The 25,799-nt window shown below is 39.9% G+C and overlaps 1 protein-coding gene across 1 annotated transcript; it reads left to right on the top strand.

The window, feature by feature from the left end:
• Positions 1-315: 315 nt before the first annotated feature.
• LOC139744366 (uncharacterized) lies at positions 316-25,510 on the top strand. The gene is made up of 15 exons (XM_071654807.1): positions 316-336; positions 2,783-2,903; positions 5,397-5,590; positions 8,245-8,399; positions 10,687-10,745; positions 12,546-12,635; positions 13,374-13,436; positions 14,320-14,438; positions 16,064-16,169; positions 16,670-16,735; positions 17,312-17,410; positions 19,745-19,881; positions 20,860-20,986; positions 22,474-22,596; positions 23,503-25,510. The coding sequence occupies exons 2-15, from the start codon at positions 2,859-2,861 to the stop codon at positions 25,240-25,242; spliced, it is 3,123 nt and encodes a 1,040-aa protein (XP_071510908.1). The 5' UTR covers positions 316-336; positions 2,783-2,858; the 3' UTR covers positions 25,243-25,510.
• The last annotated feature ends 289 nt before the right edge of the window (positions 25,511-25,799 follow it).

The following is a 25,799-nucleotide window of genomic DNA, read 5'->3' as shown; positions in this document are numbered from 1 at the left end:
CTAGCTAGCTAGCTACACACACAGTCACAACATTATGCGTAACTGATAATAAGCATGTACTTCCGGTTTCTGCTGCCCCTTTTTCCATCTACAAGTTGGTGCACTTTTTAAAGTTTTGTCATTTCTAAAAATAAAAAAATTCACACAGCTGAATTTGAATTATTCATACTATAAATACATATTTTTATTGGTCGATTGATAAAAGTAATGATGTTATATTGTTTTTTTTAAATATAGTGATTTGAACAAGCTCTATGTCCAAAAGGTCAATACGCATGCTACGTGCTGGCGCCAATATGTTTCATTGCAAATTACCAACAGTATGGCTCAAACGCTGTGAGTATGTTATCATTACGCGAGTTGAATTCATTGTTTGGGTTCATTTTGAGGTGTTAAACACAATTTGATAAAGTTAAATGTCGACTTAGGATTAAAAGCTTCATATTTGAATATCAAGGTGCTGTATAGTTTATGTGTTTTCTTGTAAATGGCGAACGAAAGTCGAAGCTTCGCTATTCGCGAACAAGCGAACGTAAAAATATCAGAGGTCACGACATTGACACAGACAGTGGGCAAACCTGTGTTTGTGTGTTGTGTGTGTGTGTGTGTGTGTCGATGCAAAGACGTGCACATTCGAAGTTGATTGAACTTGTGTGTAGAAACTCTAAGCCTCTAACGTTAGTTCTGCATTGTATGCATCGGGATGTTATCTTTTTTGTTTTACTGTGTAAGACTTCCCACATCCTGATTTTATGTTTGGTAGTTTGTTCTCAGATTATATATCATTTCTTCTATGTGTGATGTGGGGTTGTGTGGGCCGTGCCCGTGTGGCTGTGGCTGCCTGCTCGTCCTCGGCTCCGTATCTGACAATCAGTCAAACGTCTGCCAACAATTTGCAGTGGAGACTTGTGTGAGTGCATTGCTAATCATTCATGCTAATGAATGTCACACTTCAGTGGACTAACGTTTAGGCCTAAACTGAATAACCAGGTCTGGCATCTCAATGATTGAGGCAATGATGTTGGTAACTTGTGGAGGCACATTTTTTAGATAGGCCTACAATGGCAATTGTCACTGTCTGTGAGTCTCACATGTCACACTCACAGTCCAGTTCGGGAAACCCACTCACAAGGGGGGCCTCTCCTTATAAGTAACCCGTCCCCCTTATAAGTAACCCCGTCCCCCTTATAAGTAACCCCCGGGGCACCCCTTATAAGGAGTCTCCACGCTTTTTTGCAATGCAACGCGAAAATGAAAGGACTGCAGCAATTCGCTTGATTATGTCCATAAAGCTTCACAAGTTTCCTAGTTACGAAATTTGAGCAAAATCGGTTTGAGGCATCATATCTAAAATCATGGATTTAAATGCGATGTCAAACGACCCATGCGAATGCTGAAATGCGAGCGATTACTGGCGTGAGTGTCGCCAGGCGCGGCGGCGCGGCAATGCTTGAGTGCAGACGTGGCGACTGAGTAAATGCGAGCGATTACTGGCGTGAGTGTCGCCAGGCGTAATCGCTCGCATTTCAGCATTCGCATGGGTCGTTTGACATCGCATTTAAATCCATGATTTTAGATATGATGCCTCAAACCGATTTTGCTCAAATTTCGTGAGTAACTAGGAAACTTGTGAAGCTTTATGGACATAATCAAGCGAATTGCCGCAGTCCTTTCATTTTCGCGTTGCATTGCAAAAAAGCGTGGAGACTCCTTATAAGGGGTGCCCCGGGGGGACGGGGTTACTTATAAGGGGGACGGGTTACTTGTGAGTGGGTTTCCCGAACTGAGTCACTGAGTCAGTGCAGACATTTTTTTTTTTTTTTTTTTTTTTTTTTTAGTACAGCCCAGGCCCAGAGGGATTATATATGGTGGACCCTACTCAGAGGCTAATGTGTTGAATGAATCTTGTTAAATGAAAGGCAATGGATACAATCACACACATGTATCTTTACACTCACATGAGTGTAGCCATATTCTGAGTTGCTGAATACAGCTACACTACTATGTTGTGCAAACGCACGCACGGAGAAGCTGAATATTGTGCGCACCGTATATGTACGGGATCTCGCCCATGGGCCATGACGCCATGATGTACGAGTACATCATCACATACCACCACTTCACGAAGCGATGAAAATAACCTCATTTATCATACCTTTTAGACTGCTTCATTTTCCTACAATCTTTTTTCACTCCATTCTCATCTTTGTTTATAAGATGGATTTAAAATCAATCTCAAAATTACAATTGATTTTGGGATTTCCGATTGATTATCATACAGTACAAGCCAGTGAGCACAAGCATGCGGCGCTTATTCAGAGAATATGCACGGAGCTCTTCAGTAGTCGTGATATGCCTGGTTAGTGTTTTCGTGTTGTGTGTTGATGTGCTTACAGTGTAGCATGCAGCGAAAAGTCTGGATGTGTACTGGTACATATTACCAAAAGACTCCAAGCTCGACATCTTTTAAAAAACAAAACAAAATAAGACAAAGAAAATAAAGTTTATGCCAAGTCTTATGAATTCCCAGCATGCTGTACTACTACATGTTGCAAAAGGGAGAAATCCTCATTCCAATTTAAACATGTTATTGTGAGTGTTATTTCATACAGCATCAGCTCTGATTTTTTTTTTTTTTTAGTGTAATGGAAAAAAAAAATACTCCATTCACACTGTTTATTTCTGCCAACCTCTGTATTAACAGAATTTATTTTGAATTGCAACATTATACAGAAAGCATTTACATTTATTGTATTTCATCTGATTTCTTCTGTCTTTATAGGAATCTGTATGTCTGTGTGTGCTAGTAGGAGGATTTGCAACCAAGAGAGCTGAGGAAGAGTTGTAACAGCCTCATCATGTTCGGCTCAAGCAGTCATGGGAGCTCTAATCAGCCTGCGGAGGTGAGCACTTGTGAATAGGTCCTGTTACCAGATAAAGGAAACCAAAACCCAAGAAGAAATGTGGATTGAGTGAAAGCAGCAACATCAGTAGAACACATCAGTGAAAGTATTGAGGAAAATCGGACAATCGATGCAAAAGTTATGAATTTTTAAAGTTTTGGTTTTGGAACCGCTGGATGAGGAGACTATTTGGGTTTTAATATGGCATCATGTGTGGACAACAATGTGAAGAAAATATAAAGAAAATTAAATATGATTTCACTTTTCTAGCATAATGAAAGAGCACTTGACTAATCACTTTCAGAAAGCAGGGGGAATACTAACTACCCTTAACATATACATACACATATCAGTATCAAGTTGATTGAATGTGTAATTTTCATGAAAAATTAATTTTTTTGTGGAATTCCCTTTATATTTTCTTTATATTGTGGTCCACATTTCTCTTTGGGTTTTGGTTTCCTTTTCCTTTCAATAAATAATCTTTCTACACTAATGTCATTGTATAAAGAGAGCACAGAAATGATAATATTCAACTGATTCAGCGTCCTTACGCTTCCTCACCACATACTTTCATTAAAATATGTCTTGTAGTACATGAACACTGATGTCAGTTGTGTTGAGACAGAACTGAAGTTCATAGCAAAATGTGTGAAGAGAAAAGTGCTCTCGTACTCTGATTCTGCTATTGTTCTGTGGATGTGTCTGTGTGATACATTGTAGGTGGGTTTTGTTGTGGCTGTGCACAAGAGCAGTATTAGCAAGTGAAAGACATCCAAGCAGTGTTCGTCAGTCATGTATAAATATAAGACAAAGGAGAATCATCCCCAAAGTAACAGAAAGTTTCCCTTGTACTCTTCACATTGTCTTCTGTGTTTTCAACGTGCATTTAGAGTTCGCTTTAAACTGATCATGCTTACAGACCCCAATTCGTAAATCAAATCAGGGCATTACCGAAAATAAAAAAGCAAACGAAAACAACAACGAACTATATTTTTTGTACACTTACCCAGATAAGTATTTTGGCAGTGGTTAAATACATTTAACAGGCAAGTACACATGTAATCATTCATTTAACTAAACAGTGCTCAGTACAATGTAGTACATGTACTCAGTACATGTAGGCAGATATGCCTCCATGTTTGCAGCACCATGATTAGTAAACTTCTTCTTTCTTCAAGGAAAGAAGAGACATGTGCATGTGCATCGCAAATGCCATTTCTCTTTCCTTTCCGTCAAGCTTTCCATTAGAATTACTGTAGATGCCATGAATGTATGTCAATCACTCTGAATTAGTTTTTATAAGAATGTTGCATAGATTAGATTTGCGATTGAGAACTGGAGCAATTGGGTGAGAAGTGAGTATTACCAGTTTACAAGTGAGGTTAGTGAATTTCCCCCATTTGGAATGACACAATTTACATCAATAATATGTGTCTTACAAATACCAGTTGACTCATAAAATCCACATGCATAAAGAAAACCCCACTGTAAAGTATGTAAGGTTAACATTTCAGCTCCACGTTTCCTTTATTCACGTGTTAGTCATGCAAGACAGTGATTTGCTGTCCTCAAAGGACAAGTTGTCCTTGTCTGATACTGTTCAGTTCAATGAAAAATATCAGTTTCATGTACATGTACAGTAGACCTCAATTATCTGGCCACGTCGAAACCGGCAGGCATCTGGATAATCGATTTGGCAGGATAAAAAGAGAGATATGCTCAAATACAGCACTTTCTAGCATATATCATGCTACAACTTATGTTGTAGGGGTATACACATGTTACCAATTTGCTATTTATGATTATCTGCATGGCATCATTATGTTTCGTATTTCAGAAATTGATCGGGGGGGGGGGGGGGGGGGGGGAACGAAATGCAGTAAAATATCCCTTCATGTATTGTTTGTTTGATCGATATTGACCCGACAGTGAGATCAGAATTGTGACTCGTTGAATACTGCTGCTACATTGTCTTGTAACCACTGCTGTGCACTCAGTGCCAGTGACAAGTGCAGCATCAGTCTTTGACATCGTCTCACGAACTGACTTAAAAGTTGCAGTCCCCAGCGATGATTGGAATACGTCCCGTTGTGAATTCACATGATAATGGTTGAACATGTGTTTGTTTTGAGTGATATTTAGCGCTGAAAAGACATAAAAACATTTTTCTTTTAAATGGCCAGATAATCAAGGTCGTACTGTACAGTGTATATGTTGCATCCACAAAAGTAGCAACAATGTGTTAAACTATAGCACTCAAACTCTGTAATAACAAACATGCATACATGTATACATATGTGCTTTCTGAAAAATGAGAAGTGTAGTGTAATAGTTTTTGACAGAATTGTGCAATGCATTTTGATACTAAAAAATCTTACTCGGAATTCATAGAGAAAACAAGGTTTATTTGTGCCTTTGCAGTACCTTCCATGTGTGCTCCTATCCAGCCTGTCTGACACTTAAATGATAATCCTGAATGATTCCTGGCAGGTTTTCCGCAAGGATCTGATTAGCGCCATGAAGTTGCCGGACTCGTACCAGCTCCAGCCGGATGAGTACATGATCATGACCGACAACTGGAAGCCCGAGTGGGAGAAGGGTGTCCAGGTGCCGGTCAGCCCAGACTGCATTCCCCACGCCCAGCTGGTTGAGATCCGCAAGCCAGAGGACACCGGCTTCAAACTGTAAGTTTGACCTTTCATAACTTTTACACATTATTAAGGGGGTTTTCCCCCCCCCCCCTTTTCTTCTCACATCACTGCACAGGATTGACATTATTCAAAAATGTTGTCTCACAATCTGATTTAGGGGGGCTTTCACACTTTTCCTGTATATGTTTCAGTTTTTTCCCTTGTCATGTTACCTTCTAGACTAAGAAAAAAAAATTGTTCAGATCATGTGTGTGCAAATATGCTATGAATATTCTTTCTCTTAACTAAAAAGGAAAAGGATTTGTGGAAAGATTATACAGTTGGTACATTGTGATAATTGTAAAGGACTTTTGTCTGAAAATATAAAGAAAAAAGTATGATACAACTACAGGTGTGTAGGCATGTGAAGTTCATGTATCTCGTTCATGAAGGGATCTGTAAAGAATTAGAATGAAAGGTGGTTGTCTTATTTTTGGAAAAGATAACTTCGTTGAATATGCATCAGTCCAAGTATGAGCACTGATTTTGCTCTCGCATGGACACTTTCTGTAGTGCATGTTGTCTTTATTTGCATGCAACCAAAAGTGTTACAAAACAGAGTCATTCATAGAAGTCCTGAGAGTTGATGTGAGCATCAGGCACAAGAGATATTTTCCGAACATGTAGCAAAATCTGAACCAGAGTGTAATATGATGAGCAGTTGCCCAGGCAATGTACTTCTACATGAAGAGACTCCAACTCTCCCGCTTTCGACGGGAGATTTCCCGCCAAAAGCCCACTTTTGCAAAATCTCCCGTTCTCCTGCTTGAGATTTAATTTCTCCCGTCCTGGCTCTGTGTCTCCCGTTTGAAATGATTTCTTACTTTTTGTCTTCGTATGTTGAAAAATAAGCCTTAGATAGCACGAGAGAGCATCAAGAACCCTAATTATTAGAGCTTCCAGGGCCCAAGCAGGCCCTAAACCCCGGCCACAAGGAACTTTGCGCTCGTGATATGCGCTTCGCGCACATCAAGTTGGAGTCTCCCGTTTGCTAGGGGTTTCAGGCGGGAGAATCTCCAGATCAGAAGGTGCTTAAGGTTGGAGTCTCTGTACATGCTTACATGTACATGAGACAATACTTTAGAAGGGGAGCTGTTGATATCAGAGTCTCCAATATTTTAGGAACTTTTTGATGTGGGGGTAATGACTCCAGCTCACAGATCTCTGAAGTAAAATATCTGGATATGATGCATCACGTGTTACCCCGGGGTACCACGTTGTATAGCGCCACCTCACGTCCACTCCAGGACAGCCACAGAGAAATGCATGCACTGTGTGTGCGTGTACATAGTTATTCCCATGCCACTGCATGTGATACAGTGCACTCCCGTTATAACAAAATGCTCGGGACTGGCAGTTTTCTTTCGTTATAACGAAATTTCGTTATAACCGAACAAATACAATATATAACGAAAACTAGGAAACCACGTATATATCATATTCCATTCACTGAATGCTCATCATACACTGGAAAGCTATGTGAAATGGGATAACTGTATCACAATAATAAACGCAAGTTCCCCTCAGAAACTGTGCGTGACACAAAAAGCGAACACACAGTGGTGTGAAGCGTTCACCCATGCACGGACGCTATAAATGGTTGTTCCGCCAGGTATTTTCGAAAGCAATTCGCACTTCGTTGTAACGGAGCACATTTCTTTTGCTTTTCTTTGTCTGTGGCGCTCGGAAAAGACTTCGTTATAACGGAAATTTCGCTGTAACCGTGTTCGTTATAAGCGAATTTTGTACCATCGACTTTAATGGTGAAAATTTTGGGACCAGAAGATTTACTTCGTTATAACAAAATTTCGTTATAACCGTGTTCGTTATAACGGGAGTGCACTGTACTGTGCATCCATGGCGCGCTGTGCTAGCAATAGTGTGTGCTTCAGTGCAGTGCAATGCAGTGCAGTGCAGTGCAGTGGCTAGCGCGCGCTAGCTCCAGCACAAAAATAATTTCCACTTTTTGCAACCCAGGGTACAACCTTTTTAAAAAGATTTTTTTTTAAAGATAAATAATTCAACAAGATGGCTAATTGTTATTTTTGTACCCCGGGATACCATGTATGTCATCATATCGCATTGGCCCATTCGTGCTGCAGATCAAACTGAAACCTCTGTGCCACCATGCGACCATACACACTCTTATGCCCACATTCACACATTTTCCAGCAGAAGTTGTCACGAAGAACATGTGATGTTGTGAGCTCTGTACATAAGTGTTCAAGTTCAAGTTTAAGTTCAAGTTGATTTATTTCACTTCCAACAAACAAATAATAAGAAATACAAAGAAACGCTCATACACACAGACGTCATGAAATCAGTACCACAATGCGATGAACAGAATAACATTGTAAAAGAGATACAGGTAAATTATCAACAGAGATACAAATAACAGTTACGTCACTGTGGTAAATGCATAAACAATATTGCTGGAAATGGAGGGGACTGCTAAAAAGCAGAGCTTGTAGAATGCAGTCCCCTTGTAAGTGTATGGCTATGTGCATGGTAAGATGGCTTCAAAGCGACTGGCCCATAAGATATCCAGATATTTCTTAGAGAGATCAGTGCTCCAGCTTGATCAAGACATGAGAGTATTGGGACTAGACTGACATTCTCATTGATTTATGCTGCATTCTGTGTCTCAGACCCAAGAAGCTGATCAAGGGCTATGACAACCACGAAGAGGAGAAGGAGGAGTCTACGGACAGCCCACAGAAGAAGGACGCTACGTGCCAGTATGACCTCGATGAAGTGGACGTCCACTGGCTGCAGCTTGCCAATGAAATGCGTGAGGAAATTGGTCAGTGAGGTTGCCCTATCAATTCTCCCTATTGTGTATAAATGTAAATGTTTCTTTGCTACCGGTCAGGTCTGGACACTGTTTGTACACTATGAGCAAAGGAATGAGGTGCTCTAAAGCACCCATGCCCAGTGCGGATTTACACGGGGTCACATTTTCAGTGTTTACTTTAGCACTTCTGTCAATGCGGCATTATGGCACAGTGGGCATGCGCAGAATGTGTATGCAGTAATCGCATCAAATTTTTCTGTTCTTATTGTGACTAAAACATTGTCGCTTCACAATAGAGATACATTTTTAGAGCTTAGAGTTGATATTTCTTTTCCCAGTATGAAACAACTGCTGAGAAAATCTACAAAACTATGTGAGATAGAGATAGTGCCTGATGCTTCTCTTGTACGACCACGCAGAGCTCATGCTGTGCAGCTGCACAGCGTTGTCCAGACATTATTACAGAAATTGAATAGCGCCGCCGCCGGTTGTGTTTTTACATTTATATGCAGTAGTGAGAATTATGTCCCCGGCTTTGATATGTCTGTCATATTGAGCCGCCTGCTACAAATGTAAGTCTCTATTAATGAGCTGTTTCATGTATCTAGTTTCTGTTTAAGTATGCTATATGGAACTACCTGCATAAAATGTTTGTGTAAGTGCAGAGCTGATGACTAGTATTTTTTTTAATGATATTTTGTTTCTCTTCAAGAATTAGGAATTTGTTTATGAAATGGATTTTTTTTTCCCTGCAACTAAACTTACAATGATTTAATAGCGTGCTGTACAGTCTTCCCATTTTGAAACAAAAGTACAGTTTCTGTCTCCAAAACATGTTTTTCACTGTGCATGAGTGTGTTTTTGTTTTGTTTTGTTTTGTTTTGTTTTTATAATGCCCAAAGGTTGGCAGTTCATTAACTGTCTTGTTTGTAACCTTGCACACTGTGTGTGGCTGTGTGCAAAAGCTACAGTGCTTTTTCTGTCACGCCACGAGGCGTGACTGCTGAGTGTTTGACTTTATGAATGATGCTATCTTATCCATTCAATTCCGGTCAAATATTTTAAACTGAACAAGAACTCCCTGTTTGTGTTGTATATGTGATGTTTAGTACCAGACAAAATTTGATTAAGAAGTTAGTGGTGACTCATCAGCACTTGTGCCTATCAACACTTCAGTACTGGTTTCAGTTGTTAGATCACGTAAAGATGCCGTACATTGTGTGGACTTCATTTGAATCATGTTCATTGTTTACAGCCGTACTTTGAGTAGTTTACTTTCTGTTCTGTGAATTACTCAACCAAAGTTATTTTGGACTTGTAAGCAAAGTTAAAGGGATGGTACAGTATTGGTGGAGGTGAGAATTGGGCTTTTAACTTTTTGCGAGATACCAAGAAAACACTTATGATATAGTACAGAGCATACCATTTTAAGACGAATTCAAAGTTTATTTGATGAAAATCGGGTTTGGAATGACTGAAACACCCAAAAACAAAGTAAAACAAAGCAATCGTAATAAAGCGTGGGTCCCACACTTTAGTAGAATCGCTCTTTTTGGGGTATCTCAGCCATTTCAAAACCAATTTTCATCAAATAAATGTTTAATTCCTCATAGAATTCTATGCTCTTTCATATTTAATAAGAGGTTTCTCATTATCTCACCAAAAAATGTTAGAAACATGAAATTAGGTCTCAACCAAAACTATACAATCCCTTTAAACTTCCTGTGTTCAGTTCGGATTGTCAAATTTCAGGAACTCCAGTTTTTTTTTTTCTTTATGAGTAAATTGCAGTGAAAGCATATCGGGAAATTTTAATTTGATGGGATTCTTCTCCAACTTGTTCCACTTTTTTTTCTTTTCTTTATGTCAAACATTTATCTCAGATAGATTGCCATTGCCCTTTGAAAATGTCATTCAAAATTTAAAAAAAAAATTAAAAATCATGACATTAGCAACAGGTATACTGGTAAATATCAGAGCTGGAAGAAATATACAAGTGAGTCCTTGCTCTTAGCTACTTGCAGTGCTCTTCGATATGAACTTGCTGCTTATAGGTACTTGTAGCTGGTTTCACATAACCAAATTCTTGCACTGAACTTAGATTACTCTGCAAGTTTGTCTTATACAGTAACTGTAGCAGTTAACTATTCTTGTGGCAAATTAGATTTTAGGTCATTTCGATATACAATGTACATGTATATTAATGTACTCCTGTGTGTGGTGCAGCTTTCTATACTCTGTACTTCATTTTGTGGATCTTGTGTGTATTGTGTAACCATTGTCTTTCGATGTGTAGGTGATGGAACTATTGATGAATTCACAATGGAAAGGATCATCGAGGAGTGTGATATTCAGGTAATCGAAGTAAAAACAACTGATATAGTCCTGGTGACCATTCAGTTAATCTTGGAAGGGAAGAGTTTGGATTGTCAGCCCACTTTTAATGAAGTTTTTCTGAATACATAGAAATTATAGGATAGAAAAAAAATTAGTGGTGGGAAAAAATTGAAATAAAAGTGCATGTTTTCAAGATGACGGTTGATAGAAATTCATTTGTGTAGATTTATGTAATTATTTTATATTTCATATAAAATTAAAATGTTAATTGGCTATCAGCTCTTTTGTCATTATTGTTAGAAAATATGATAGCTATACAGCAGTATTGGATCAGAAGATAGCTCTTAGGGGAAGTTTCTTCAAATATGCATGTGGATTGAGTGAATGCAGCAATATTAGTAGAACACATCTGTGAAGGTTTGAGTTAATCGGATAATCTGTTTAAAAGTTACGAATTTTTAAAGTTTTGGTGCCACTGTTGCTAGATGAGAAGACTACAACAGTTGGTGACGTCACTGCTTAACAAAAGAAAATATGAAGAGAATTCCTCAAATTTTCATTTTACTACCACAATGACCAAGAGTAATTGACTTGCCTCATTTTGAATGCAGGAGAAATCGGTTGTTGACCACGCGATCGTGACGAAAATTGGCACACACATTGCCTATGATGTAATCTAAAATACCTTGAAGTTAATTTTTCAAAAAAATTATCATTTATGCTAAATTATCCTAACTTTTGCATAATGATTCATGAAATCAGACTATTTGGTATAAATCACAAAATAAAGCTCAAAACAGGCACATTTTTTGTGTAAATATTCTTTTTAGTGTCCTTAGCAAATGTAAAAAAAAAGAATTGTGATATCAGAAAAATTCTTAAGTATTTTATTGTTTTCTGAATTTCTTATGTATTTCCTTGTTTTTTCGACTGTATGTTTTTCATTGATTTTTCGATGAAATTTGTCCGCGACATCGCTCCGAACAAGAAAATATGTTATTCATTGATTTTAGTCAATAAAACTCAAAAATAATCATGCTTTTATGAAATTTGCCTGTAAAGGTAAGCACAGTTTGCATTGAAATTGTGGTGTACACGAATTCACGTTTTTGAGCAATTTTTGGTCTGACATGCATGTACATATTTATGCATAACTTTGGAACCGCGCACCCGGGCATCGCAAATTTGGTGTCAAAAGATGCGGGAGCCTCGAAAGAAAAAAGTCATGAAACGTCTCGGCGATAACTTTTTGCGATTGTGATACATCGCGTGGAACGTCGAGGGGGGGCCTCTGAGGCCTTTCCTCCAAAGTTACTCCGACCAAAAATGCCCTCGTCTGAACATAGCTAAAATGAATCAAACTTTGTGAAATTCTCTTTATATCTTCTTTGTATGGTTGTTATGCAGTGATGTCACAAGCTGTTGTAGCCTTCTCATCCAGTGGTAGTGGCACAAAAACTTCATTAAAGAAAAATCTCAACTTTTGAACTGATATCCTCAAACTTATTACTCATGTGTTCCACTAATATTGCTGCATTCACTCAATCCACGTGTATATTTGGGGGAACTTCCCCTTTAATTGATGCAATGTCACTATTTAGATTTGTTCTTGCTTTGTTTTCTTTCGGACAATTGTTATGTGAATCTAATAGACATTTACCCTTACTATTTTATTGAAAAGTACATGTCACATTATATTTTGCTCTCGCTGCAAAGTTCCTGGATGGAAATTGCTAACCAACCCATATTCAGTGATATGACAAGACTTTTTGTGGCTTCCTTGTGCTAATCATGTTTGTCTCTGTCCGTCTAATGCAGTGCAACAACAATGTGGAGCATGCCATGTTGACAGAAGAAGGGCTGGGCATCGAATACGACGAAGACGTCATCTGCGATGTCTGTAGAGCTGTGAGTGGTCATTATATGGTTTATAAGTTTTCCAATGTCTGTAGAGTTGTAAGGGGTCATTATATAGCTTATAAGTCTTCAGTGAGGTTTATAGTACAACTTCATTTAGATCGTACTTGAAGGGTATCACCAGACAAAGAATTTGTTCAGCTATATGACAGATAAATGACTCGTGCTCTATGACATGCGAACCACTTGTAAAGAAAGCATAACAAATTTTTATCTTAAAAATTCTTACCGACTCCACCAAAGGACATCTTAGGTGCAATATTTGCTAGGCAGATGCTGTATACTTGATTTATTCAGTAAATTGTCGGTTGAGAATGATAAGGGCGTTAAGTGACCACAAAGCCCAGTGTTCGAGAAGACTTAAAGCCCTTCTCATTCTCAACAGACGAAATACTTGTACCATTCATTATTTCTTGGTTTATTCTTCACACAAATCATAGTCATGCTATAGATATTACATCGGCATTTTTTTATTTTTTTAAAGCAAAACTGATAAACAAAAATCTTCCGTAGCCTAGAAGTACCTTTAAGGAATGTGAATGTTGTGCGTGCTTAGATATTTAATACACTTGTCGGCACATTGGGCTTGCTCATGTGAAGACACTACAGTTCCACAAATGATGACTGTAGCCATTAACATATAACCATGTTTGGTTCTGCATGTGACCTCCACATAATTGATGCAACATGCAATTAATTACCCATTTGTTACCCATCTTTGCATTCCAGCCGGATAGTGAAGAAGGCAATGAAATGGTGTTCTGCGACAAGTGTGATATCTGCGTGCATCAGGTATTTACAGCTTGATTTTGGGAATGGCTTGATGGGAGTTTGCTTCTTAAGATATGTATTTTTAGACAAGCTCTTACATCTGAAAGATGCCTTTTTGAGACATAATATACTATAATATAAATAACTTTTTGTTGTTTGCTCAATGGAAAAAATATAGACTTGTGGAAAGTTTCTTCTTTTCTACAACATAAAAGTATGTGTATATCAGGGATTTTATATTTGAGGTACTTGTTGTTTAAGATGGAGCAAGTGTGTAAATCACAGGACCTTCTTCAGGGGCGGATCCAGAAATTCTGTAAAGGGGGGGGGGGGGCGTAACTAATATTTCTGGTGCCACTTCCGGGTTTCATTTCATTTTTTTCTTTTTATTTCTTTTGTTTTGAACGAAAAATAAAGGGGGGGGGGGGCGTGCGCCGATTCTGCCCCCCTCTGGATTTGCCATTGTTCTTGCATGTAAAGAAGTCTCATATTGCTGATATCTGACATCAGATCAAATTTCCCTTGTATTAATTCTTTTATAGCCCATAGTCAAAATCTGATCATGTGGATACATTACACTACAAAACCACAAATACAGTGTACACACATTTCTGTTTGCGTGTGTTTTGTATAGTATGTAAGTACACATATATGGGTAGTGCTCTCATTCAAACTTGCTGGTATCATTATAAGCCATTTAGTGTACATTCATTTGTTGATGTATAGAAAACTTGCTGTTGAGAGAGTGCATTAACCTATTGCTCTCATCATCCTGATGGGTCCTGCACAAAAGTCTACGGGAATTTGAGAATATTGTAGGGAAGGGTTATTGAAACGAAACTATCTCATGTATCTCATTGAAAGAGTCAATGTAATGAATATTGATGTGACCCTCTCTATGCAGGCATGCTATGGCATTGTGAAGGTGCCGGAAGGCAGCTGGATGTGTCGAACCTGTGCGCTCGGCATTCAGCCTCCATGTATTCTCTGCGGCATCAAGGGGGGCGCCATGAAGAGCACACGGTAAGGCTGCTAGTCCCACTCCTGGACTTTTGTGGGGGGGGGGGGGATATGATTTTGCTTGTATCACCAATGGAACATCCAGTTAAATCTGGCTGTGCTAGTCCCAATTGTAAGATAAAGACTTTCAGACATCTTTAATGCACAAATTGCTGTAGTACAATTGGCATAAAGAATGCAAATGGTAAGGATCTCTCTGAACTACATATTAAATTCATTAAATTAAAATATATTGAATTCATTCATGCAAAGTAGTAAAATTTGTTCTCCCCTCCCCCCCCCCCCAAAAAAAAAGAATTAATAAATAGATAACACAAGACTGATGCTTGACAGTCCATGAATGTAAGAACCAAGTTAACTCTGTGATTGTGATTCAAACCAGTGTTACAGATTAGATGGCTTTTGAGAACTGCATCCCATGAATATACAACAATAACATCAACTTTACATGATTCACCAGTGTGGTGTTGTAAATGCATTAGGCAAAGAGTGTCTCAGTTTCTTTAGGTTGGAACTTCCTGAAATCAAATGTGTACACAGTCCATGGTCAAGCCCCTTCACTAGCCAGAGATGTGGCATTTCACCGACAAAATTTTTCGTCCTGTGTAGTGAATTAGCCATTACTCTATTGGTACAATGAATTGCCACAAGATTTGATAGACCTGTGATTTGTCATTTCCTTTGTCAAACCTGTCAGGATGTGTTAAGTATATGTTACATTGTATTGATGTAGGCGCATTTTTGGAGATATCCTCTACATTCAGGACTTACAGACAATCTTGATTGGCTATTGCCCTTTGACGTCTTCATAATTTTTCATGGACTGAAATGATTTGTGACCCGCTACAACAAAAGGATCCTAAAGTCGCTGATGGCTGAGCTGAGAAAATCGAGTCTGAAGTCACATCATCAAAATTCGTCAAAACCAGTGAATTTCTGTTTTTGGCATAATTTTGTAGTGTAATGTTTTGTCTATTTTCTGCCGAAATTTCAAAGCTAAATGATCACAGGAAAGGCAAGATATCAGCGCTTTTGTAAGCCATGATTTTCCGACTTTCAACGAAACAGAAACGTGTCCGAAGATTTGGATTTTGCGCCGCAGCTAGACTCCGCTCCTAGCAACGAGGGAGTGATCTTATTCAGTGCGTGGCATCCTGATTACAGATTGGTCGTGTGTAACCGCTGGCGCTAAGCTTGAATGAACATCGTGGAGGTCGCTAGGAGCGTGCCTTCTATTGTCAAGCAGTGAAAACTGCCTTGCCTCCCCTTGGTCGTGATAGCGTCGGAAGGGAAACTTTGAAGGCATTTTTCTCGATACTCTGATTTCCTCAACCACTTGACATGTGCTTATAAAATCATTGATATCTCCGCAACCGAGTACTTTTGTGAGTTGTGCTATATGTGAAATTAAAGAAGAAGAGTAAGGGAATAATGTCCTACCAGTTTCAGAAAATTGTCCTCCCTCGACTTTCGGATCCTTTTGTTGTAGCGGGTCACATTTGGTTTTAAGGAGATGCATTCCATAGTTGTTTGCCAGTTTTGTCGTGTTTGTTTTTGTGTTTGCTTGCTTGCTTCATTGGGTGTACAAGTTGACAATTGTCAGCCTTTTGTTCCATTGATTATAACAGGAGTGGCACGAAGTGGGCCCATGTCAGCTGTGCCCTGTGGGTCCCGGAAGTCAGCATAGGATGTGTAGAGCGGATGGAACCTATTACGAAGATATCACAAATACCTGTAAGTCTGCCTTTCGCATTAACTGTTATAAAGAAGTGGTGATTCTGTAACTGAACTTGATGAGTGAAATACTTTTCTCAAATCATGAAAATGGTCATATATTCCGTGTAAACAGCACACGCTGAGTAACGACACATATTCAGAAATGTGATTTTTCTTTTTGTTTGACCAGCATCACTTAATGTTCAACATTAAGTACAAGATTTACCTTTCTTCACAATAGAAAAATCATGTTCATTTCATACATGTGGCTTTTTGAATGTCAGTCATTCTTAAACTAATTCAATTCAGTATCTGCTGATCTTGAAAATGTTAATTGTTGAAAACAAATCCAACTTAAATCCAGGTACTCAATGTAGAATTTGTTACAGATATTTATGTCACAATGTTAGCACTGCTCATCTTCAGAACTGGTAACTATTTGTTTCATCCATGTACAGTTTCGATACATTGTTCTGCTAATGGAAAAAATGACACTATTTTATACCTTTCTGTCTCAGGCAAGTCGATGGGCTCTTATATGCAACATATGCAGAGTTAGAACAGGAGCATGCATACAGTGTTCAGTAAGTATAAAGCTACATTTTCAGTCCAGATGATGAGGGTTCAAGATGAAACAGTAGTTAAAGAAAATGTTATAACAATCCTGATACACAGAGATAATATGTATTAAACAATGTATATAGCATGCACTGAGAAGCTCCAGTTGAAATTATAGATGCCAAGGTGGCAGGAATAGTACTATTTTCTGAAGGGCACAGTCCTATTAAAAGAAGATATCACTAATTCTGTCACTGAGGAATATAAAATTTCACTAGTTGTTTGAAACAGTTCATGATATATTTGTTTTATATTCATCTTAGGATAGTAAAATTGTTATCATAAAAATGTGTGCATTGCCAATATATTGTAGTGCAGGTGATTAGTGTACAGTGGTGGATGCAGTCGTCACATTGGTCCATGGAGCTGTTACCGATAGCATGTTACACACTATCCATGAAAAAGCATTGATTGATCTCATTTTTAAGTAGTTGTTTGTCTTTTGTGAAAAATGAGCAACTCTGATACCTTTATATCAAATATGATATGCCCAACAGCTATGTACACAACCATGAAAACGATACTTGTGTGTTTGTTTGTAGGTGAAAACCTGTAAGATTGCGTACCATGTGACCTGTGGCTTTGAGAATGGACTTGAGATGAAGACATTCCTGGACGATGAGGCTGATGTCAGGTTTAGGGTGAGTTTTGCTCTCTGATTGTTGGCACAAAGGCCTTTTGAGGTTGTGTCCATAGTCTTGGAAAAGAGCACTGGCAATAATTTGCCAGTCACCTGTATGAGCATCAAATTTCACCATGACCACCATTTTTCAAGTTTGTCCCTTGCTTCAGAGCTTTTGTGAGCATGAAACTTTCACAAATTTTGTGAGGAGCCAAGATTTGCGAAGATGAATGCACACACAAATTTTTTTCAACACAGTGCACTTGTGTACAGTACAACTTGGGTCAGGCTGAGCATTTTTAGAGTCAACTATTAGTATGCGTACTTGTGCACCAAGTGCGCATTGAGTTTTGTTGTGTGTTTTGTATCAACCAGCAGTGTGTGTTCAACAGATCCCTGTATTGTACATGAAGTATGCTTGTAATTTTTTCGTGATCAGCAATTCGTGAAAGTTTCATGCAGCGAAAAAAAAACCATCGGCTCCAATTCACAGATGTTAATGGTTGTACCGTACCCATGCTTAGGGAGGGCATTCCCACAATCCACAGTTTGATACTGAATTTTGTAGAACAAGTAGAGAGAATGCTGCAATTTCATTGCCATGTATCACTGCCAATATGTTATTACACATACTTGTAACGAAGAGTTCACGCACTTAGCAAGAGATAGCTGCCGTATTCATGTAGACTGGGTTCATGCACTTGGCAAACTTTCGCACATTTGGCAAGAAATGGTTAGCCGTGCATCAGTACCATGCATCAGTATAAACTTTTAATGTATCAGTAATTATTGATGCATGATTTCATCTAAGGCAAGCCAAAAAGAAAGACTTGCAAATTGTCCGAAATGCGATAAAAAACAATGGATTTTGTTCAAAATTTGTCACTGTTCTATAAAACAAATGATGAACATGTCTTTTTGTGCATCAGAAGGAATTGTGTGCATGCGGTAACAACGGAATTTAGCCTAAACTCACTTGGCTTCGCCTTATGCGTGAAGCTTTCCATAGTTACCTTATGCACAATTGCTACTCATGCACTCAGACCCATGCATCATTTCTGTACTACAGTAATAGCTGCCTGAGCATGCCAAGATGTCATTCCATTGCATTACGTTATCCAAGTTTAAAAGCCTGAATAGTGTACGATATAAACATAGTATACAGAAAGTGTTAAAATCATTTTTGTCCCCGCCGAACGAGTTCGAGCAGGGGACTATGAAACGGGCTCCGTACGTGTGTGTGTCCGTGTGTCCGTCCGTCTGTCCGTCCGTCCGTCCGTGTGTCCGTGTGTCCGTGTGTCCGTGTGTGCGTCCGTGTGTGATCAAAATCTTCAATTTGCTACTTCTCTGTCATTTATGAGCCAATTTTGATTCTGTTTGCTTTATATGATAGCACTACATGGGAGCTTTGAAACTTCTACACAGAATTTCAGTCGTGACCTTTGACCTTGACCTTTGACCTATATTGTACATTTTGCTACAAAATGCTACTCCTTCGCCATTTCTAACCCGATTTCGATTCCGTTTGCTTTATGTGATGGCGCTAGGTGAGGGCTTCAAAACTTCTACACAGAATTTTGACCTTTGACTTCTTTGACCTTTGACCTTGATTTTTTGACCTATATTGTACATTTTGCTACAAAATGCTACTCCTTCGCCATTTCTAACCCGATTTCGATTCCGTTTGCTTTATGTGATGGCACTAGGTGAGGGCTTCAAAACTTCTACACAGAATTTTGACCTTTGACTTCTTTGACCTTTGACCTTGATTTTTGACCTATATTGTACATTTTGCTACGAAATGCTACTCCTTCGCCATTTTTAACCCGATTTCGATTCCGTTTGCTTTATATGATGGCACTAGTTGAGGGCTTCAAAACTTCTACACAGAATTTTGACCTTTGACTTCTTTGACCTTTGACCTTGATTTTTGACCTATATTGTGCATTTTGCTACAGAATGCTACTCCTTCGCCATTTCTAACCCGATTTCGATTCCGTTTGCTTTATGTGATAGCACTAGGTGAGGGCTTCAAAACTTCTACACAGAATTTTGACCTTTGTCTTCTTTGACCTTTGACCTTGATTTTTGACCTATATTGTACATTGGCTACAAAATGCTACTCCTTCGCCATTTCTAACCCAATTTCGATTCCATTTGCTTTATGTGATGGCACTAGGTGAGGGCTTCAAAACTTCTACACAGAATTTTGACCTTTGACTTCTTTGACCTTTGACCTTGATTTTTTACCTATATTGCACATTTTGTTACAAAATGCTACTTCCGGCGGGGACATATGTTACGCACTGCGTAATTTCTACTTTTCCTTGTTTTCACTATTTCCCCCCTGCAGTCCTACTGCCTGAAGCACACGAAGGCAAAGCGAGAAATGGACGGGTTCGATCCCAAGCTTGGCACTCCAGAGAAGGCCCATGGTACACCCAAGAAGGAGATGACGCAAGAGGAGAAGGCCAATGAAAGAGCGTTAAGGTAACTTTTTCTCTCTTTTTTTCTTTGGGGGGGGGGGGTGAGAGGGGAAGGGGTGGGGAGGGGGTGGGGATGAGATTGTATCCATACTCCTGGAAAAGAGTCAGGGCATACTTGAACAAAATTGAACAATGCTCACAGCGTAAGACAATAAATTTATAGGTGTACTTTTTGATGGTTAGAATCAAAAAGATATTATAACCTTATGGCTGTGATGTTACATCAACAATATACTGATCAGTGCCTATGGTATTCATGAAAGGATCTAGGGAACCACCATTCCTCTGGAATATGTGTGGATGAAAAGGCTGTGATGCGGCACATGGTGGAGGAATATATTTTCTTCATTTTTAGTAGAATCATAACACAGATGGGGATTTCGTGAAAATGTGCAACTTCATGAAATTTCATGTGCAAACCAAGTAAATGTATAGTTGTTTCTAAACAACAGTGCAGCTGCCAGACTGCAACATCAGTTTGGGTGTCTCCATGGACCTGTGTAGGAAAATGTTATAAAGTTGCCAGCTTGTCTTTGTCTAAACCCATCAAGTTCCCGGAACCACATCTTTATGGTTTGGTGCTGTGTCATTTTAGTATGATTTTAGTGCTCATTGTGAGTGTTTCGTAAAGTAGAGTTCAAAATTCTCTTTCATTCGAGTCCTGTTTTGTTCAAATGCTGTTGTTTTGTTTGCAAAATTTTTGCATTCCCCTAAATGATTAATTTGTATCTGATTCTCAAATTGGCAACACATTTTAGAAGATAGAAAGTTTCTGTTTCTTAAATTGCCAATGTCTCTTAAATGGCTTTCTTATTTTATGCAGATTAAATGAATTGGACCATTTGATCTAATCTCTGTCTAATATAAGTTGTGCAGAGACATTGAGAGGTGCCACTTTAGTGGTGTCAAAATAGTGATTTCTGCAGCCAGATTCCCCAAGGTCTTGTTGACTTACGCCATGCCTCCCACTCATTGCAAACAGGATTCAGGTTGTCACGGAGGAGTTCTACCGGTACGCCAAGATGAAGGAGGTTGCAGCTGCACTCAACATGAAGGACGACATCGACACTGTTGACATGGTCTATGAATACTGGAAACTCAAGAGGAAGGTAATGTGTGATCTGATGTTTCCAGTCAGTCAACTCACCAGCTTGCTAACTGCGAGTGTCAAGTATTGACATGTAGTCCGACGTATACAATTCCATGTTGCAGCATCATGGCCCCATTTAATACTAATACATAGAACACACGAGCTACAATAGCAAAAGCCAAGCAAGAAAGGTGACCTTTGAGAATTTAGTTTGTAATTATTCTGTCTCGCAATGATCACATGTGCAATTGTAAAAAAGAGAAAGATCGATGGAATGATAGTCTCAGGAGAATGAACAGCAATGTGAAAAATGTTTCCTTGTTTCAGAATACGTCCCTGGCAGAAATCTCTGTTCATGTAATAGTAAACAATTTAACAGTTAAAAGAACAATCTTGACTCTTGGAGAAAAAGCCTTTGTTTCTGCAGCCCCATCTCTCTGGAATGCTCTTCCACTGAGGATCCGATCAGCAGAAACCATTGAAACATGTAAAAAAGCTTCTGAAGTCATATATGTTCGCATCTTGTTTTGGCTGAATATTCATTGAATTGCTCACCGAGTATATATTTCTATCTCTTTCTTCTTCTTCAACCTTCTTATGTACAACTATATAATGTATGTTATTCTCTGTATTATCATGTCCCTCTGCGCCTCAGATTAGGCTACTAGATCGATGGCGTATTACAAATGCTGTATTTATTATTATTATTATCATTATTATAGAATGCCCAAGTGATTGGGGAATGCTCCCTTGACATGTCCTCTGTACTGTATCCTGGAAATTCTGGCAAAAGTATTGTACATAGCAAGTTTATGCACTGTGATCCTATACCAGTAAAGGTGCATACACTGTAAAAGTGAAAATTTGTGTTGTGGAAATTTTCACGCATTTCGCACTACGAGAAACTCGCGCGAAAATAAAAAGCGCATGAATATTTTTGCTGCCATATGTTCCTGTTGTTGATGTCTTGATTCCGCGGAATTAGAAACCCGCGAAACTCTTCCGTGCCCGGCCAAGTGCAAAAAATTAGACGCGCAAAAATATCCACTTTTACAGTACAGATCGTTTGTCTTACAATACGAGAGCAAATTTAATGATGCTTGAAAACAACCTCATTTGTGTCACAGGTTTGATAGAACACTAACTATCAGAGAGCAAAGAGCCGTTCCGCAATACTGTAAAAGTGGTTTCTTTCGCGTACAGAAACTTTTGCGGTTTCCATCGGTGCCGACTTTTTCGCATGTGTTTAAATTCGCGGTCGGTAATGATAGCGTTGTAACAAGCGACGAGTTCAGAACATCTTCGCGTGATGTTAAATTCGTGGTTCAACCTCAAAGCGCAAAAAGCGCGAAAATAAAACCACCGCGAAAAAAACCACTTTTACAGTAGTTTTGATGCAATTTGAAATTTGCCTTATTTATTGGTGGCACATGTAGCCCGTGTGAATTCTTGGTTATTAACCTGCTCCCATCTCTTTGGTCCCATACATGTACCTTGTTACCGCAGTCTGGTCACAATCGACCTCTGGTGACCCCTACCAAGGAAGTAGGGAGTCTGGGTTCCAACGAGGAGTACAACCTCACTGCCAGGATGAAGATGTTTGTACACCTCAGGCAGGACCTGGAGAGGGTGAGTACAAGTACTCGTCGGAAATGGGATCGTCAGATGAGCGAGATACTTTGGTCTTATTCATGTTTGAAGACTCGAGTGTTGCTTGTTTATACAGTCAACCTTGCCTAAGTCAAATCTATTTGGATGGAAACAATAGCATCGACTTCGAAAAAAATTTAACTTATGGGGATTTAAATCAATAGAATATAAAGAGAAGAGGACTTGAAAAGATCTTCACTTAAGTGATTATTTGACTTTAATGGGAGGTCGACTTAAGCAAGGTTGACTGTATTTTGTTTCTGGGTGCTCAGTCCTCCCAAGTAGAATTACTGATTGTTCGCTACGATTCTGCAATGCTCTGCGGAGACCAACATTGATGGTTCTGCCGGATGGATGAGTGTTTGATTATTAACCAAAGTGTAGTATGGCTGCATTCTCATGTTCAGAGTTATCGGAGTTGCAAAAAGATCGATAGCAATTTTCAGTAGCAAGATATTTCAGTAAGGAATGACAAGTATATTTCTTGCAGATAACTGTCGAGTTTACTATATACACCATATATTTAGTGATTTCACGAATCAAGACTTCCCAAAATTTTGTGAGTGGATAAATTCTTGATCATGGAGTACAGCAATGGATAGAGAAATGTACACATGCACTTTGCATTCATGTTGGTATCAGAATTAATGATTTTCATGTGTTATAAAATTTGCAAATTCACCTGACTCACTAAATTTACAAAAATAAAAACTGAGTGAAATATAGTAATTATGGTGTTTTTATCTTCTTCTTTTGTCAGGAATGCTGGAATAACAATCAACACTGTGATTTGTCATGGAAATCTGTGACAGATATGCCATTTGTGTGTAAAATTTGTACATTCTTAGTGTTTACTCCTCTCTCATGGATATTCTTGGTCCGCAGGTACGGAATCTGTGTTACATGGTGCAGAGGAGGGAAAAGCTAAGCCGGCAGCTCGGCATTCTCAGCCAGAGTGTATTCCGCAGACAGTGTGACATGTACTCCGCCGGCAAGGAGAAGTTCTCCGAAAAGGACTTGGCCTGGGCGATACGCATCGGGAAGTTTGCCCCCTTCCTGCCCGCGTGTGAGGAGGGGTCCAGCGATGCCAGCCCAAAGGAATGTGAGAACACCAAGAGTGACAAGGAGAGTGTGGCAGTTGATGAAAAGAGGACGATTGAAACGCCCACTGAGGAGGCGACTGCAATATCGAACTCCCATGAGAGGCAGAAGGCTGAGGAGGAGGAGGAGGAGGAGGAGGAGGAAGAGGTGGAACGAAGGGAGAGTGCAAAGGAAAGTGATAAGGAAACTGAGCGAGGGAGCGAGGAAGAGCCAGTGAAGGAGAAACCGTCAAAACAGGCTGATACCGAGGTGAAGGTTGAGGAGGTAGAAAAAATGGAAGAGTCGGAGGAGGCGGATGAAATTGTGCAACTGTCAAAAGACAACCAGAGTGAAACTAACAAGTCTAGCGTAAAGTTAGAGCAGATGGAGGAGGAGGAGGAGGAAGTGGAGGAGGAAGAGGAGGAGAACATCCGCCACGTCAGCCCCCCTCGGAGTCGTGAATCCTCTGTGAGTCGTGACAGGTGCATCTCACCAGTGAGTGCTGACGCTGACGAGTCTGAGGTGGCAGATGACTCGGAGCACGAGGATGCGATTAAAGCGAAAGCGACCCGCACGCCTCCACGGGAGGCATTGCAGCCCGAGGATGTGAGTGAGGGTGAATTACCAAGGACACCATCAACGAGAAGCGCTCTTAAACATGAAGCAGCGACTGCTGCTGCTGCTGAATCGACCACAGTGACTCGTGTTGACACACCTGTGGAGACTCCCATTGCATCTCCCATCATGGAGGTTCTTGAAACAAAGCCCGTCCTTATCGAAGACCAAGAGTCACGGCCGCCGGATAGACCCTCGCTCAAGCGCAAGATTTCACTGAAGGCCATACGGGAGGCTGAAATGCAAAAGAATGGGAAGTACTCGCCCAAGAAGCGAAAGCGTGACTCGCATCACAGAAAGTCAAAGTATAGGAATAGGAGTGACAGCGATGAACTGAGTGACCAACCAGTGTACAGTATTGTAAGGACTCCCACCCGAGACTCTCCAAGTAAGATCTCGATTAAGATTCACAGCCCCACCAAGATCACTCCGCGAAAGCTGCAAATGGATCAGCAGGAGACAAAAATTCGCGAGCGGGTCTTGTCCATGAGCGCGTCGCCTCGTGGCAGCTTGAAAAGCTACCGCATCCCCAAGAAGAAACCAGTCATTTCCGGAGCCTTGTCCAATGGCCCTCCGAAAAAGGAGGACCCAGAGGCACCCAAAGTGGACCCATTCGAATTCATCGATGAGCTGGAAGAGCCCGTGCATAAGCCAGAGACGAGAAGCCGACGGAAGCTCATCGAGGATGAGCTGGACAGCGAGAGCAGCTGCAGCGAGCGCCAGTTTGAAAACATTGATGGAGAGGTCAGCATGTGCGTGCCTGGCCGCGAGTCCCCATTCAAAGGGGGCGGGGAGGAAAATATGACTCCGGCCAGCTTCAAGGCCAGGACCAACAATGCCAAGGAGGAGCGTTTGGGCAAGAAGCGCAATTTGGGGTCGAGGATACGAGATGCAGCCGTGCGGTTCCTGAGCTCCACCATCAACCTTTAACAGGAGGCAGCAGATGGGCCCCTTGTCCAGGGATCACCTCAACAGCTCAGGCTTCTGTAGACAAGACCAAACACAAGAATTCTTGCACTTGCAGCTGCTAGTTTCTGTCATAATCATTATCAGAACTATTTAAACAGGGTGTTTCTGGTAGCAAGCATGTTGATAAGCAGTGGTCAGGTTAGTGATACCATGTGTCAGAACAAATTTGAATTGCACATATTCGAAATGAAGAAAGTCAAATTATGAGGATTAATGGCAGAGACCCCACAGTATTCATTCTGGGTAACATGTGGTTTTTTTTTTTTATTGCTTTTGAATTACAATTCTGGCTGAACATGCCAATTTTAGCAGAAAAGGAATGTCATGAGAACCAAGTTGAGTGTGCTAGAACAAGAAATGCAATCCATGGCAGAGAACATTTTTGGTAATGTTCTCCATCTCTCTGCGACAGTGCCCGTTAATCCCTGTCTTAGCCCTATATAGTTGTTTGTGGTACTCAATTGTTAGCCAGGCATAACAATGTGTCTCAGTCCAACAGGGAGGCCATGGTAACACAA

Source organism: Diadema antillarum, unplaced genomic scaffold, assembly GCF_040938485.1.
Source record: "Diadema antillarum isolate AM-2024a unplaced genomic scaffold, OU_Dant_1.0 seq00001165_RagTag, whole genome shotgun sequence".
Taxonomy (NCBI): domain Eukaryota; kingdom Metazoa; phylum Echinodermata; class Echinoidea; order Diadematoida; family Diadematidae; genus Diadema; species Diadema antillarum.
The sequence above is the reverse complement of the archived record's forward strand: the minus strand, read 5'-3'. Positions and strand labels throughout refer to the sequence as shown.

Excerpts from the sequence above, each read along its gene's own strand:
- LOC139744366 (XM_071654807.1), top strand. The coding sequence starts at position 2,859 with ATGTTCGGCTCAAGCAGTCATGGGAGCTCTAATCAGCCTGCGGAG. Across the intron at positions 5,591-8,244 it reads GAGGACACCGGCTTCAAACT|ACCCAAGAAGCTGATCAAGG; the intron begins GTAAGTTTGACC and ends TCTGTGTCTCAG. Across the intron at positions 19,882-20,859 it reads GCCAATGAAAGAGCGTTAAG|GATTCAGGTTGTCACGGAGG; the intron begins GTAACTTTTTCT and ends CATTGCAAACAG.